General features: G+C 36.4%; 1 protein-coding gene across 1 annotated transcript in view; it reads right to left on the minus strand.

The window, feature by feature from the left end:
• LOC107698978 (collagen alpha-1(XVI) chain-like) overlaps positions 1-17941 on the minus strand; it is a 72539-nt gene extending 54598 nt beyond the window's left edge. The window contains exons 1-4 of the mRNA XM_016500116.1: positions 17797-17941; positions 13910-14003; positions 8677-8745; positions 6579-6696 (exon numbers count right to left, since the gene is read on the minus strand). Of these exons, the coding sequence (XP_016355602.1) occupies positions 6579-6696; positions 8677-8745; positions 13910-13985 (263 nt within the window). The 5' untranslated portion in view covers positions 13986-14003; positions 17797-17941. The remainder of the gene's footprint in view (positions 1-6578; positions 6697-8676; positions 8746-13909; positions 14004-17796) is intronic.
• Positions 17942-18284: the final 343 nt, after the last annotated feature.

An 18284-nucleotide genomic window follows, 5' to 3' on the forward strand; every position in this document is an offset into this window, starting at 1 on the left:
TTTTTTTTTTTTTTTTTAAGAAATGTTATGCATCATGAGTTCCATAAAAATATCAAGCAGCACACTTTGTTTTCAACAATGATAAAAATAAGAAATGCTTATTTGAGCATATCATAATTATTTCTGAATGATAATTCAATCAAATACAATTATTTATAATTGTAAGAGCTGCTTAAAATTAAATTTAAATTTTACTAATATTTCACAATAATACTTTGTTGTATTTTAAATGAAATAAATACAGCCTTGGTGAGCACTACTTTCAAAAACATAAAAAAATGGTACTGTATGTGAATAAATCTAATATGCTTGTTGTATTCTACTAGCTGAGACCTTTTTATTGATATATAATACATAATATGATTTGTATTATATTCTTAGTAAATCCTGTTATGATTATTATGATCCTATTTCAGAAGTGTTGGTCATATCGCCTATATTAATTGTTATTAATAAAGTTTTTTTGAAAATTGCTAAAGTTCAGAGCTTTAAAATCGTTTATTTGGTGTCAAGCGGGCAGTTTTTAATTAATTAGCTAATTACTTCGAAAAACCACAAAGCTTCATTATCAGCATCAGCCACAACAAGACGCTGATTATCAGTTATTCTTATCAGCCCCCAAAATTTGTTGTACTTCTTCTTGGACACAAATCCAAAGACCTGAGTAAACACACTCAAACCTATACACTCCATCTCTCTCCCAGGTGAGGTGAAATTTAAGATAAAGGACTGCAATGTTAGACAGTTCTATTACAAGCCAAGTCTAAGCTAAGAGAATGACTAACACAGAGGTGGCCGTACAATTTAAACACCATCTGCTGCTATCAAATGTCAGAGACCAGCTGACAAGACTTTACATTGAACTTTATCTCAAAGACAATGTAGGAGACCATTTATAAAGGAAAAATTCTCTAAGCTAAACTAACACAGAGGTGGCCGTACAATTTAAACACCATCTGCTGCTATCAAATGTCAGAGACCAGAGACCAAGACTTTACATTAAACTTTATCTCATAGAAAGAGAATGTAGGAGACTATTTATGGAGAAAGAATCCTGTTTTTTTCCCCCCTTCTGCAGTAAGCCGGCCATATCGAGTGAGTTTGGAGCACAGGCTCTCGCTCTCTCTGGCTGAGATGAGATTTAGAGCAGGAGAAAAAGAGCTCAGGTTTCAAATGAGGAAAGCACCTGGGGCTCTGGAAAACCCATTCTTAGAGAGGAACTACCTGATGATGGGGGGATTTGAGTATGTCTGTTTGTGTGTATCTTTGCCTTTCCTTTTAAAGTTTCAGAAGGTCAAACTGTACAACTTCCAACCAAAAGTCAACTATTAATTGCAGCTAAAGAAGATATAGGATAGAATAAGAAAGCATTTTAATGATGAAAAACTGAAATCTGACTTTGTTTACAAACTTTTGTATTTTAACAAGTATGACTACATTTTGTGACATTGTTGTGATCTATTCTGAATCTCACATAAGACACATAAGAGAACCTCTAAACTAACATCTGGATCCAAATACCTAACCTTTAAGTAACATTTCTTGTAATGCTTGTAATGCACCAAGATGAGCTGCATCAGATCATCATGTTTATTTGCAACTGACAAGCAGCTCTCTTAAAGAGAATGCCAGCCATGGAACAGCCATCATTTCAGGACAGGGAGATAAACAGCTGCTCAAGCACTATTACTGACAACAGATCACATGTCCAAACATCTGAAAACAAATCGGTAACTATTCAGGAGGCAGGGAGAAAAAGACAAGAAATGATCTCTATGTCCATTATAACATTATAACTGAGTTCATGTCACTCAAAACCTCTACAGGCTTCAAACTCTCAGTCTTTTGCCCTTTTGGACAGAATTTATTTTCTAGGTGATGTCTAAATTACAATTATTAACTATTGAAACTTCTGAAATTTCTTAACTAGAATATGATGAAATCAATTTAGCAACTTGGATGGATCAAATTGCAGTCCCACTTTGTTTTTAGTCACAAAAACTTCCTCCAAAATGTTTACAGAGGTAGTCAGAGGACAAATGTGACCCTGGACCACAAAACCAGTCTTAAGTCGCTGGGGTATATTTGTAGCAATAGCCAAAAATACATTGTATGGGTCAAAATTATAGATTTTTCTTTTATGCCAAAAATCATTAGGATATTAAGTAAAGATCATGTTCCATGAAGATATTTTGCAAATTTCCTACTGTAAATATATTAAAACTTATTTTTTTATTATACTTAGTAATATGCATTGCTACGAACTTCATTTGGACAACTTTAAAGGCGATTTTCTCAATATTTAGATTTTTTTGCACCCTCAGATTCCAGATTTTCAAATAGTTGTATCTCGGCCAAATATTGTCCTATCCTAACAAACCATACATCAATGCAAAGCTTATTTATTCAGCTTTCAGATTATTTATAAATCTCAGTTTTGAAAAATTGACCCTTATGATTTTATCATTTTGTGATCAAGGGTCACAAATATTTGATTTGTATATGGCGTTTCACATAGTGCTTGACCCTAAGTTATCATCAGTCTAAACCCCACTTTTAACCCCAGGTAAAGGTATGTTTCATACTTGTAATTTAGAAGCAGGGAAACCCTGTGTTATGAAAGCAGTGTTTTTGCTGTGTTAACCCCGCATTTCGGTGCCAAACGTGTATAGTGTGAAATGGGCATTAGAATGTTACAGCTACATGCTTAGCAACCGACAATCAATCACGTGCTGCATATTCACATGCTTTGATCAGGCACGGAAACGTTGTATAAACAGTTGTTTCAGCATTTGAGAGTGAAAATGTCAAATGATGGCAGAAAATGCATCAATTTGAGTAAAGAAGACAGTTTCATTTTTACCTTTATAGTCAGAAATGTCCATTCTGTAAAACTTGATAATGCTGTTGGCAATATATACTTTACATTAAAATGTATCTCACATAAAGATAATGTAAAGCTTGATAATACTGTCACCAATATATATAATAAGAGGATGCGCAATGCTAGAGCCATTAAGTAAACATGTTGCATGCCGCGTTCATCCAATCGATGACACTGACACCACAAATATGCAATTAAGAATGTTAACCCACGGTTTAGGAATGTACAGTGTGAAATATCAGCTTATGAATACCTAGGATAAACTGTTAACCCTGGGTAAAGTATGAGCAGTTTGAAACGTGAAGCAAGATAACCCAGGATTTTGTTTACCTGGGGTTTAGAATGAGCCAGGGTTAACTATTTCAGGTGTGAAAAGCCCTTATGAGATCCAAAACGTAGCCTGTACAACACAAAGTCACATAACCTTCTCAGAGAAAAGTAGTCCTATCCAAATAGGACTTTTGAAGGATGCTATTTTTGTGTGTGAATTCATGATATAGTGTATACACTGCAGATCAAGGGCAGAGCAAGTACAAAAAGAGTATAAAAAGGTTATAGAGTCCAACACAAGAGTGAGAGCTTCAATATTACTCCTCTGACCTATTTGGCCCCCCCCCCCCCCACCCCTGCAGTAAGCCGGCCATGTCGAGCGAGTTTAGAATGCAGGCTCTCGCTGTCTCTAGCTGAGATTAGATTTAGAGCAGGTTTCAAATGGGGAAAGCACCTGGGGCTCTGGAAAACCCATTCTAAGAGAAGAACTCCCTGATGATGGGGGGATTTGAGTATGTCTGTGTGCATGTGTATCTTTGCCTTTCCTTTTAAAGTTTCAGAAGGTCAAACTGTACAACTTCCAACCAAAAGTCAACTATTAATTGCAGCTAAAGAAGATATAGGATAGAATAAGAAAGCATTTTAATGATGAAAAACTGAAATCTGACTTTGTTTACAAACTTTTGTATTTTAACAAGTATGACTACATTTTGTGACATTGTTGTGATCTATTCTGAATCTCACATAAGAGTTCTCAAGAAACCTCTAAACTAACATCTGGATCCAAATACCTAACCTTTAAGTAACATTTCTTGTAATGCATCATCAGCACCAAGATGAGCTGCATCAGATCATCATGTTTATTTGCAACTGACAAGCAGCTCTCTTAAAGAGAATGCCAGCCATGGAACAGCCATCATTTCAGGACAGGGAGATAAACAGCTGCTCAAGCACTATTACTGACAACAGATCACATGTCCAAACATCTGAAAACAAATCGGTAACTATTCAGGAGGCAGGGAGAAAAAGACAAGAAATGATCTCTATGTCCATTATAACATTATAACTGAGTTCATGTCACTCAAAACCTCTACAGGCTTCAAACTCTCAGTCTTTTGCCCTTTTGGACAGAATTTATTTTCTAGGTGATGTCTAAATTACAATTATTAACTATTGAAACTTCTGAAATTTCTTAACTAGAATATGATGAAATCAATTTAGCAACTTGGATGGATCAAATTGCAGTCCCACTTTGTTTTTAGTCACAAAAACTTCCTCCAAAATGTTTACAGAGGTAGTCAGAGGACAAATGTGACCCTGGACCACAAAACCAGTCTTAAGTCGCTGGGGTATATTTGTAGCAATAGCCAAAAATACATTGTATGGGTCAAAATTATAGATTTTTCTTTTATGCCAAAAATCATTAGGATATTAAGTAAAGATCATGTTCCATGAAGATATTTTGCAAATTTCCTACTGTAAATATATTAAAACTTATTTTTTTATTATACTTAGTAATATGCATTGCTACGAACTTCATTTGGACAACTTTAAAGGCGATTTTCTCAATATTTAGATTTTTTTGCACCCTCAGATTCCAGATTTTCAAATAGTTGTATCTCGGCCAAATATTGTCCTATCCTAACAAACCATACATCAATGCAAAGCTTATTTATTCAGCTTTCAGATTATTTATAAATCTCAGTTTTGAAAAATTGACCCTTATGATTTTATCATTTTGTGATCAAGGGTCACAAATATTTGATTTGTATATGGCGTTTCACATAGTGCTTGACCCTAAGTTATCATCAGTCTAAACCCCACTTTTAACCCCAGGTAAAGGTATGTTTCATACTTGTAATTTAGAAGCAGGGAAACCCTGTGTTATGAAAGCAGTGTTTTTGCTGTGTTAACCCCGCATTTCGGTGCCAAACGTGTATAGTGTGAAATGGGCATTAGAATGTTACAGCTACATGCTTAGCAACCGACAATCAATCACGTGCTGCATATTCACATGCTTTGATCAGGCACGGAAACGTTGTATAAACAGTTGTTTCAGCATTTGAGAGTGAAAATGTCAAATGATGGCAGAAAATGCATCAATTTGAGTAAAGAAGACAGTTTCATTTTTACCTTTATAGTCAGAAATGTCCATTCTGTAAAACTTGATAATGCTGTTGGCAATATATACTTTACATTAAAATGTATCTCACATAAAGATAATGTAAAGCTTGATAATACTGTCACCAATATATATAATAAGAGGATGCGCAATGCTAGAGCCATTAAGTAAACATGTTGCATGCCGCGTTCATCCAATCGATGACACTGACACCACAAATATGCAATTAAGAATGTTAACCCACGGTTTAGGAATGTACAGTGTGAAATATCAGCTTATGAATACCTAGGATAAACTGTTAACCCTGGGTAAAGTATGAGCAGTTTGAAACGTGAAGCAAGATAACCCAGGATTTTGTTTACCTGGGGTTTAGAATGAGCCAGGGTTAACTATTTCAGGTGTGAAAAGCCCTTATGAGATCCAAAACGTAGCCTGTACAACACAAAGTCACATAACCTTCTCAGAGAAAAGTAGTCCTATCCAAATAGGACTTTTGAAGGATGCTATTTTTGTGTGTGAATTCATGATATAGTGTATACACTGCAGATCAAGGGCAGAGCAAGTACAAAAAGAGTATAAAAAGGTTATAGAGTCCAACACAAGAGTGAGAGCTTCAATATTACTCCTCTGACCTATTTGGATCAAACACTCAAGCTTTCATTTCTGTTAAGTCTACATGAGAGAAGCATAACAGGAAATTATAATAAGGAAGCTGATGTGTAGTCTAAACCAATGCAAACTGACTTTCTCATCCCAACATACAGTACCAGAGTGCTGAGAGGAAACAGAACTCGTAAGCTTATATCATTGTCATTTTTCATCTACGCACAGCTCAGTAAAAGCATTGTCATAAAACGGATTGTTACTGTGGTTTGAGGTCTCACCAAAAGCTCTTAAAGTTATTGTTAATAAAAAATTTAACAGCGTTTCTGTGTAAAAGCACAAAGCAGCGTGTAATCCCCTGAAATGTTTATTTGCAGCGAGATGGACGGAACTTAAGGGGGAAGTCAAAATCTCGCTGGTGACATTATTGCGATTCTTTCATGATGCTAGTGTAAATGTTAGACCAAATAACAGTCAACGGCCAGGAATTCGAGGCTTGTACTGACCTGCTAGAATACCTTGGTAGTTTTGCAATTTTGTCTTATTGTACTTTATGTTGTATTGCTTTTAGATACAGAATGAACAGGCTCCATCATCTGAGAGAGTGAAAATGTAGTTATTTCTATAATTGACCCTCTTAGAATCTCTCAGGAAAAATAGATACTAGGACAAACAAAAGAGAAAAGATAAAAAATTTACTCTGTAGGTTGGATGAGTTGTACTTTCCCAAGGCGCAGGATGACAGGCCCTCTCGGGTTTCGGATCTTCTTGACCTCGCTGTTCTTCAACAGGGAGAAACGGCGCGCCAGATTGAAACCTGCAGATCGGGCAATCAATCCATTTACCACCCCACATGATAATAAATCAGTGAGCTGCTAGTTGACATGTCCTATGCTGTGTATCAACTCTGCTGTGCCAGTTTTCAATTCATGTAAGGCCAAAGAAGGGACCTTAACTTAACACTGGGAGCATTTATATCTTTCAGCTCATGAACAGAGTCTGTTCCTTAGACTGACTTGATGGGCAGTTGGGCTTTTATTAAGTGTATTAAAAGGCTTAAATGATTACAGATGGCAGTATATTCACATAATTATGTAGAGTGAGCTTCTTTCCCATTTTTTGGATATACTATGCAAAATAACGAGGCACTTCGGTGTTTGTGTTTTGCACTCAAAGCTGAAGAAAATAGAAGCCAGCAATGGTAAAATTAAGAAATAATTCTATAGCACAAATTTAGAATATGATTTCTGAAGGATCATGTGACACTGAAGACTGGAGTAATGGCTTCTGAAAATTCAGCCTTAATATCACGAATCATGGAGCCCCTAAGGGGACATGATGATGCAAAATAAAATGAGATGGAAGAAAAATGTGTATTTTAATGCTTGTGTGCACCCTTGAGAAACTGTGTACACTTTAAAACGTTTGTGATGGCAATAATATGAGGTGGGAAGAAAAACCTGAGAAAATAAAAAAATTTTCCTACCATCTCGTTTTTTTTTTCATCACCATGTCCCCCTTAGAGCCTCCGTAAAAAAATAAATTACATTTTAAAATAAATTAAAATAGAAAACAGTAATTTAATATTGTAATATTATTTTATAATATCACCATTTTTACTGTATTTTTTTTTTGCAAAGTTTGAAAGCAATTGTCAAACCTTCTATAGGGCCCTATTTGAACGATCTAAGCGCATGGTCTAAAGCGCATGGCGCAGGTGCACTCAGGGCGTGTCCGAATCCACTTTTGCTAGTTTAACGACGGGAAAACGGTCGGCGAACCCGGGCGCATAGTCTAAACGGGTTGTCCCTATTCTCTTAATGAGTAATGGGTGTTTTTTGGGCATAATGTGCAATAAACCAATCAGAGTCTCATCTCCCATCCCCTTTAAAAGCCAGTTGCGCTCGCGCCATGCCAGGTTCGCTATTTACATGGCGGAATGTAATTTTTCATTTTTAAAAATGTTTGTGTGCTGCTGCGCGTCCCTGTGTGTGTAATAAGCAAAGTGTATGCGCGTTGTGGACCTGCCTATAGGGGCATATTGCTAGCGTGCTCTTTAAATAATAAAGAAAAAATACTGCGCCGGACTTTAGACCAGGTTTGAGTTGGTCTATGGCGCTGTCTATTTTCAGTTCCTCAAAATAGCAACACGCCAACAATGCGTCTGAACACGCCTCTTTTTTTAGACCAGCACGCCCATGGGCGCACAAATGGGCGCAAATGCATTTGCTATTTAAACAACGCGGCACAGGATGGGAAAATGAGAACTGCGTCGGGCTAAAACACTTGCGCCGTATGATAGGGCCCTTAATGTATTACCTGCAAAAATAATTAAATTGAATTAAAAAAGCATCACAGAATGCAAGAGCAAGTCCTGCGTGCGAATGGCCCCTAAATAGTGGATAAGCATTATGCAATTATAGAAATCATGACAATACGGATAGTTCACTCCAAAATTAAAGTTTTAATCTACTCATTTACAGTAACTCAAACCCCATATTTTTACTAAAAACAATAACTTAAATTTTGGTCTGTTCCTCATACAAATCTATCATCTTAAAACACTAGGAATATAGCGTACAAGTAATATAGACTACTTTTATTGTCTTTTTTGGAGCTTGACAACCTTCCAGCACTATTCACTTTTGTTGTATGGAAAATAACACATTGGACATTCAACTAAATATCCCCTTTTGTGTTCCTCAGAAGATAAAAAAAAATCATGTGGTATTGAACAACTTTAGGTGAGTAAATTATGAAGTTTCTTTAAGGGATGTCCATTAGCAGCAGTATTTACCTGTAATGTTGTGTCTGGCAGTTTGAGGAAACTTCCATTCTTCTACCTGTACGGACGGGCAGCTGACACCTGTAGAAACAGAGAAGCAGTCAAGTTGAAGCAGATCTCTGTCCTGCCACCGGTGAAAGGTTTAGCATAAAACAACTTGCACAACCGATCATGAGGAGTCCTGCCAAAACTTGGTCCTGAACAAGCTGAGGTGATCAAAGATTGTCTGAGGTGTGACAGACACCATCTAAGATATATATGGAGCTAAAAATAGCATGCTCTTGTTTGGAAGAATCACTCTCCCAATCTCACTGCCTGGTGGCAAAGACAATGACAAGTGGTCTGACGCACTCTCGACTGATGGACGACATATGAAAAAGACCTAACTTTAAAAAAGTTCAGCCAAAGTACATCCTATGGTATAGTACATCCTGTTGAATTCAACTGTTTGAACTTTTAGCAAGGATGTCACACATCTTTTTTGGCTCAGTTGGTGCCCTGGGTGTGTGTGTGTGTATTGTGCATAAATATATTCATAATAGAAATATATATATTTTTTAAATAAACAAAGAAAATCTGATTTTGACAGCAAATGATCACCATCCATTTTCACTGATAAGTCATAACTTTTTTGCACACAACTATTGTGCAACTTAATGTAAACAACTTTTTGAAGGAGATGTTGCATTTAAAATCCATTCTTTATGATTCTGTACATATCTTTCCATGCCTTTTTTCATGATCCACAAACACTGAAAAGTTCAGTTTAGGACAAGGCATTGGGGGGGGGAAATGCTTTTCTTTGTGAAGAAGCATGTCAAAGGTGCCTGAGACAAGAAGAGTTTTTAATCAGCACGGTTTGATTGGTTCAAAGACATGTACATCAATCAATGTGATCAGATCAGATGAGTATGAGAAACTCAAGCAATAACAGAGAGAAGCAGCTCAGAGCCGTCTCGTTGAGCTTCTAGTGGCGGAGGAGCTGGTGATGGCTTTTCTAACTCGTATTCCTCCCCTGTCAAGTTACAAATAGCTCTTTTTAACCCTTGTGCGCTCCTCATTTGGGAGTCATACTCATGGTCTTCGCGGTCAAAAGTGACCGGACACCTGAAATGTAATTTTTTTTCTTCAGTAAAATAAATCGAATATATATTTTGTTCAATAATATTTTTTCTGTATTATTTTGTATTTTGAGAACATTTTATGGTACTAATTAATATTTCTGCAATAATTATGATACATTTTTCCCATTGAAAATAGTACAAATTTTTTTTTTCTAATTGTTTACAATTATTTTTCAATTACTGCAGTATTTCAGATTAAAATAGAGACTAGGCCTTTAAAATCCAATGTTTTAAGGCAGAATAGCACCTCCTGGTGAGAGCAAAAAAAAAAAGAAAAACCTGTAATTTCATGGTGTAACCACTAGATTCCTGTATAGGACTCTATAGAGAGGCTTGTGAATTCCCTAGTTGTTTTTATACATAATTGTTTACTTTTATTAGATTGTGGATTTAAATAAAGGCATTCTCAAATATTACTTATGTCAAGGTTTATATTCTTTGTTCTTTTAAATGTTGATTTGAATTGTAGGTTTTTGCATATTATTACTACATTCAAACCTGAACACAGAAAGCATTTTGTTACACAAAACATTAAAATTCTATAAAAATGTAACAAAAATTAACAGAAATGTTTTATCAGAGCTTAATCCTTCTGGGTTTGATCTGATTTCAACCTCTTATTTCAGTTTTCTGACTCGTTTTGGCTATATGGTTATAGCCATACCAATTAATCTGAGTGTGTATAATTGTGTATAATTGTGTATGTTTGTGTGTGTGTGTGTCTGTTTTGCACTCTTGATGTTTTAGAGTGTAACCTCTTCATTGCTGTCCACTTCTTTTACTGCATTGTAGTTGAATTATTGCTTTTATTTTACATATTTGCTGTGTTACAGTCACACCAGTTCATAGGTGTGTGTGTACGGGTGTGTGTGTGAGTAATGTGTTGGTTTTGCACTCTTGATGTTTTAGTGTTTCACCCCATTATTGCTGTGTACTTTTTTTCTGCATTGTGGCAGATTTGTAGATTGTACACACAAAAATTCTCAGATTTTTTTGTTTTGTTTTAGAGTGTAACCCCTTCCTTGCTGTCCACTTTTTTACTACATTATAGTTGAATTTTTTTTTGTGTTCACATACCAAATGCCATAAAAGTCACCAAGTTTTGTACCATTCTGGTGAAGCTATGATTTTTAAAAATTCAAAATGCAAAATTCTCCAGTCAGAAGTGACCGAAGACCGCAATCTACAACACCTGAATCTCTCCACAGCTAACTCAGCACATACAGATAAGGAGGAAATGTCTCCAACAAAAACTTCTCTGACAGATAAAGAATTAATTTTGAATTGTTCTCGCATTTTCACTTTTTGAAATCAGACAGACTCGGCTAAATCCCTTTTCTTCCCGGTTCTACAAAGCCCCACTGCTTTCACACGGCAAACAGGCGGGATTAAGATGTGGAGATGTCAGGGAGAAGATAGAAAAGCTGGAGGCGGCTCTCGCTCCTGAGGCAGTGATGGAAAGTTGAATGCGAGGGGAGGAGAAGTGCATTTCAGACGCATGGAGAACCGACACGTCATCAAGCAATGCAGACAGTGCTAGAGTTTGAAGTGGAGTGAATATTTCTGGGGTTTAGGATTTCATAGGTTAAGATTCAGCATTATTTTAATTTAGAGATACGTACCTGTACGGGCTGCTTCACCAGAGACTGTTAGACACATTTGAGGTTCTTAGAAATAAAAAGTCCTTGCCAGAAGAATGAAACCTCTATTTTAAAAAAGGGTAGAAGAAAAAAAGTTGGAAGAAAAGAGGGAGAAAATGCGTCTCCTCATTAACATTATCTCAAAAGCTCATAAATGTGAAACACTGCATCCTACTCTTGTTCAGAATCACTCACACAGCCTCTGCTCTATTTGTCCCTGATTGCATATTGTTTATTGTATATTTTTAGGTCTCAGAGTTGGCCTGGAGAAACTCATTAAGGAGAAAGTCAATTGGGGATTTGAACAGCTGGGGGTGAGAAAAGTCATCCTAGAGATCTGACATCAACCCAGTGAAACACAAACCCAGGGAAATTGGAGGTGGCTGAATATATGAAAAGGTTTTGTGGGGGTTAGTTTGTTAGCTTGTTCAATCATGCATCACTTCTGAGCACAATTTTACATGGTGATGAAATGGCAAATGGTGCAATCAGAACAGAAATGCACAAGAAAGAAGACATATAAAAGTCACATAAAAATGTCTGAATATAATATTTCTGAACATGCGTGAAGTAAGCACTTAGCATTCATTTTGATTTCATGTAGACTTTAACAATGACCGAATGTGGTTTGATAGAATTCATCAATTAAATCTCATTCTTAACTGACTGTAGAATGTCTGAAAAGAGGTTTAGCCATAGCAGTATAATCATACTATTAAACTATGCAACTATTTTTGTTATAAGAAGCACTAATGGGAACAGGGTTTATATGCTCACATTTCAGTAGAAGAGTGGCTACATTCAGTCAGACTTGCATTATTATAATAAGATAAAACATTATTATATAATATAATAAAAGACTAGAAGTGTTGACATTTCTCACTCCTGCCTTAAAGCCCTCAGAGACTCTTGAGAAGCGTCTAACAAGCAAAGGCGCAAAAACAACATGCTCTAAAAGTATAAAGTGATGAATGATAGAGGACAAGTCCTTACAAAGTTTCTTTAAAGTCCTTACAAAGCCTCTAAACAAGCAGAGCTTCACATGTTTCCCAAAATAATAGAGCACGAGTCAGTCTTGTATGAAGCCTTTAGCCAGTAGTTCCAGTACGATGGCCTTCAAAACATCTGAAACTTCATTAAAAAGAGCCTAATTACAATGAGAATACAAAATGCAATTTGAAAATAAAAAAAATAATCAATGTCTTGTCTCACTGCAATACTATCGGGACCCCCTTACTACTTACTCAGTTCTGCTGTATGAGAAAGTAAGGGGGAAAGATGGAAAGGTCCCAAATTTTCATAACCATATTTTTGGGACACAGCACTGGCAGTCTAGAGAACAAGGCATGGCATCACTCTTTAAAAGCTGAGCCATTTTCCAGAGTTCCTTGTTCTTTTAGGATTTGTATCCTCCCTTTTTATTTTAAGTATTACCAGACCTTATATAAAAGTACACCAATTGAAAGGAATTTGTAAGAGAAGAAGCAATGATTACTTTGGGTTAATTCAAATTTGGCTAGTCGTCTACTGTATGTACAGATCCTATACGTTCAGCACACAGCAGATGTATTCGCAGAAGGCTTCACTAAAGAGTGAATTCAGCTAACCAATGATATGTAGTCAGCATTCAGATTAGTTTGGAAGATGCCCCCCACCACCACCACACAACATATATATAAATTCTGTCATCATTTACTCATCCTTATGTTGTTCAAAACATATGACTTTATTTCTTTCATGGAACATAAAAATGTTACAATTTTTATTTTAAAGAATCAAGCTAGTCACTCTTGCAATTATGATGCTGGCTTTCAAGCTTCAATATGCAAAAACACAACAAAGCATTATAAAAGTGGCCCTACAACTTATATTTCAAATCTTCTGAAGCCATGATAGTGAAAAATTATTAATGTTGACATCTGCTTGTTAGGCGAGTTCTTAAGAGAAGCAGTGACACATGAATTTTCAATGAATCTCTGGTTCACAAACCAATCTGAATGCTTTGTCCATGAATCAAACTGGTACTTGAGTTAAACAGATTCACTGATCCATTCACAGTGGTTCTCGAGTTCAGTTCTCTATCTGTCTGTTTCTGAAACAAAACTATGGTTTGATTTGGAAGGACTTGGAATATAGTTCACAAGCTGAATTAAACACTTTTATGGTGCTTTCGAAGCATATTGCTTTCTGAAGCTTGAAAGTGTCAGTCTCCATGGGGACTAACAATAAGGGCCAGAACATTTCTTCAAAATCTCTCCTTTTATATTCCATAGATGGAAAAAAAAATCCTATGGGTTTAGAATGACATGAGGATGAGTAAATGATGACAGAATTTTAATTTTTGGCTGAACAACCCCTTTAACTATTCTTTAAATATTCATAATGTCATGTTGGCAGTTGTATGAATTAAACATACATAATCTTAGCTGTTTGATCTAGCCTTTGACAAAGTCATCCTTTGATTTGGAGAAAAGGCCTTACCTTCAACTGATGCCAGTCGACCCCCGTGACCCAAGCAGATGGTGAGAAGCACCAGAGAGGAGCAGATGACCCTCATGACTCCCTCCTTCAGCTCCTAGCCATGATTAAAAAGAATAAGTGAACAGGTGAGAAGGAAATTACTTAAGCAGACCGAGACAAACATAAATAATCAGGAAACAGGTGTGTTAAGAAATATTGTTATAAGCTCATTCTCAGTGGTACACCTTATGACACATTGCCATTTTTTAATATTTAATACCATAAGTCTGCAATAAAAGAGCTTCTAAATAATTGCCGGAAAGTGTCAGAAAGCATGTGGGAGCAGTCATAATCAATACAGCGGTTAAAAGCCAGATTAATAATGGTGCCTATTAGGTTGGATGGGTGCTTTTTTAGAGTATAAATTATGCTAATGATCCAAAGAATTTCCAATAAAGCTTTGTCACCCATGACATTTGACGATTATCATTACTGTGTCCATCTGTTCCTCTCAGTAACAGCAACACAATGGTTCAGCACAATGAATGCTGAATATACGCTGTATACTGCCTATGTATATATATATATATATATATGTGTGTGTGTGTGTGTGTGTGTGTGTGTGTGTGGTGTGTGAAACAGAAGCCATTATCCACTATAAACGTGCATGAACTCATCTGTTTCAGGTTTAATTCTTTCAAGTGGCATCCAGTTTTCATGTTGGAAATAAAAATGGTTAATTTGCATTTTTAATACCATTTTGTGTAAAAATCAAATAATTGAGTCAAGAGAGACACGTTAAAATGTGCAGCTGATATTAAAAGTAGAACATACTGCATTGTGGGATACAGCATACATCAAATCATCCAAGTATTTTATTCACAAGAAAATATGCATGCTATGCAGAGTACACTACAAGCTTAGGGCTTGGTAAGACTTTTAAAATGTTTTTGAAATTAGTTTTGCATGCTCACCAAGGATGCATTTATTTGATTAGAAATACAGTAAAACAGTAATATTGTGTAATATTATTACAATTTAAAACAACTCTTTTCTATTATAATATTTTTTAAATATAATTTATTATTGTGATGCAAAGCTTCATTTTCAGCATTATTACCCCAGTCTTCAGTGTCATGTGACATGATCCTTCAGAAATCATTCTAATATGCTCATCTGAAGCTCAAGAATTGTTATTATCAATGTTGAAAACAGCTCCTTAATATTTTAGCATATTTTTCAGGATTATTTGATGAATAAAGCATTCAAAAGAACAGTATCATGTGTTTACTATCACTTTTACTATCAATTTAATGCACCCTTGCTAATCAAAAATATTAATTTCTTAAAAAAAAAAAAAAAACGTACTAACTCCAATCTTATGAATGGTAGTGTACAGACACTGAGAGTAGTAAGGAATAATATCATACAGAATAACAAAATAGCTGATACAGGATGCTAAAAACACAAACAAACAAAACAAACAAAAACAATTTCCTTGCCATAAAATAAAAGAGCCTTTAACATTTAACTGCTTGCAACAAAGAAATGCAACCAAATGTCTCAGATATAGTTACATGTGTTCACAGAAACAACCCCACCTCACTCCCATTTATAGACATGCTGCTTGCTCAAAGTAACCCTCACTGGCATGTCTGGACATGAACCTGTCAGGGTGATGCATTAGTTAGAAAGCCCGAGGGGGGAAGGTCTTCTCCTCTTCCTTTTATGGCTTTCTTGTAAATTTCAGCCCATTGGTGATGTTTGTGCGGGCAACACCTAATCTGCATCCTCCGACTGAGGTCATACAACCTGCAGAGAAAGCCCGAGGGGGGAAGGTCTTCTCCTCTTCCTTTTATGGCTTTCTTGTAAATTTCAGCCCATTGGTGATGTTTGTGCTGACAACACCTAATCTGCATCCTCCGACTGAGGTCATACAACCTGCAGGCTCTGTACCAGTTGAGACACAAAAAGTGAAGGTGTCATGTGAAATAACACCACCCCAGATTATACGCTATCCCCTGAAGATGAGAAACGTTCTACCTTCTCTTACCGGCCGCCCACACATCTGTTTGAATCATTCCGATTCAGTTATTTACAAAGCTCTAGCTTGCTTCTCACTGCAAAATCAACTGTGTTCTTGTAAATAAGACAACATCCATTTCAGGTGAGCGAGGCGGAGATACTCCATTACCTGTATTCAATGCCTCTGGGCAATTTCTCATTACCATTCGCTTCCACGCACAGAAAAAGGAATGGAAATTAAAGCTTATGCTTGTTTTGTTCCCTTTTCACTTTGTTTGCCATGCAGCAAGAACAGCTGGACCACGCAGATAAAGGAAAGAGTCTCTCTTGCGTTATGTCTTGGCTCAGTGCCTGGCAATCTGAAGTGAATGTCTATAGTCGAAATGACAAAAGCACTAGTTAGGGAACCAAGTATGTGGGTTACAAACGCAGCAGGGCGACAACTCACAGTGTTTCAATGAAAGATTTATAGTTACAATCAATCTATGCTTGCGAAAACAATAATTCGGGGCCATCTACTAGAATGGCTAAAAGCGACAATGTGCATTTTGTAATAAACAATCGCTTTAATTAGCTATTGTTAAAATGTCTACAGTCATTTTTTTTTTGCAGACCGCTGACAGGAAGGAGGCTGTCAAGTAGTATGTAGTTTTCATGTCAGAGTCTGAGAGCTCAGGGAAAGACTGAGCGTTAAACTATCTCCCTCTCTCTCTCTTAAGAGCCGTGCAAACAAGCAACAAGCAGCATTTTTATGCCTATTTTACGCATATAGTGCTGTCAGTTAATCACTGGGTTATAAACACCTCTTAAAATCACTATTTTGGGAATGCAGTGTGCTAAAAATGTCATTGGTGTGAAGGCCAATGATATGACATCATAAACAACCTAAAAAGTTAAATATAAAGTCAGCTGAACCTGGTGCATTAACCCAATTTTTCAGAAAGCACAGATCATTTAGTAACAGGAACCTGCGAGCTAGACACATCAAACAAACAGAGAGCAATCCATAGAGATTTATAATGGGGTCTGTGGCATTTGTAATCATGTCTGCAGCACTGTTTAACCTTCAATTACAGCTGTTTTGCAATCATTCTCTTCCAAAGGAGCACTTATCTTTTTTTTTGCAGCATCTTTCTTCTCACTCAAGGCAGAGACTGGATCTGGTTTGCTTGAAGCTTGGTTTATCAAACTCAGCCTAATTATTGATGGGTATGTGTGGTAAATCTGGCAAATGGGAATGTTGCAAACGTCTCTTCACCTCGTGTCCCCCTGCATTAGCAGCATGGTTTTATAATCAGATAGAGCATGCATTTTTCCCACTCCCACAGGCTGATTTAAAAAAAAATCCCTGTGTATACCCTAGTGTGTCCTGAAAAAGGATTAGAAAGAGATCATGAATGAACTATGGTCTGTATTAAATTTAAAAGTACATTGCCAGGGGGGTTACATGAAAGAACTGCCCTTTAAATTCCACTTTGAAAGTTAACTGACAAGCAAAATTTGCAATGCAATAAGTAGGTGGGTTACCACAAACCAGAGTGATATGCGTCACATCAAAACTGTTAATGACAACTGCACTTAAATACGGTGTGAACAGCACATCTGAATGATGGAATGAATTAAATCGACTATGATATAACCTATGCTAAAGAACAAAACTTTCTTATCATTTGCATCCCCACAAAGCATTAAACGCAATATGCATACAGTAGGCCTACACTGACTAATAAATTATTTGCAAATTGTATGGAATAGGCTGCAAATGTCATATTTTAATAAATAATAACTGATGAAAACCTAATCTATATCTCCAGGGAGTTTGCAAGGATCCTCAACGCCGTAAAGATTCCCGATATGTCAGAATCAAAAACACATAATTTTACCTTCAGTGATCGTTAATCCAATGAATTATGGCAACATTTAATCCACAGAAAACTGTTCTTAGTGTAATCCAGTTTGCTGAAAGAGCTTCCAAGTGTCCTCTCTAGCTTGGATAAAGTTTTTGCCTGGGAGTTCTCCTTCTCCAACTCCTTTCTTCTCCCCTCCCCTCCCCTCCCCTCCCCTCAGAGTTGTTTTAATAAGTCCTGCTATGTTTGATTCCTCCTTTTTCAACTATGATTCCACAACTGAGGAACTTACCTGAGGTCACGCTAATGCAGACATCTGTGACTGAATACCAAAGGCAAAATATTACTGCCAGATTTTGATGGTTAACCATATGGTTAAACGGCAATGGGTCGTCTGGCCCTTGTTTTTAATATCTTACACTTACAAAAGTTCACTATGATAATAATAACTTCCTCCAAGAACATTGCCAGTGTCCAAATATGTATACTTACTGTATGTTTTAAAAAAAGCAGTATGTCAAATG

The sequence above is a fragment of the Sinocyclocheilus anshuiensis genome, unplaced genomic scaffold (genome assembly GCF_001515605.1).
Source record: "Sinocyclocheilus anshuiensis isolate Anshui unplaced genomic scaffold, SAMN03320099.WGS_v1.1 scaffold74, whole genome shotgun sequence".
NCBI lineage: Eukaryota > Metazoa > Chordata > Actinopteri > Cypriniformes > Cyprinidae > Sinocyclocheilus > Sinocyclocheilus anshuiensis.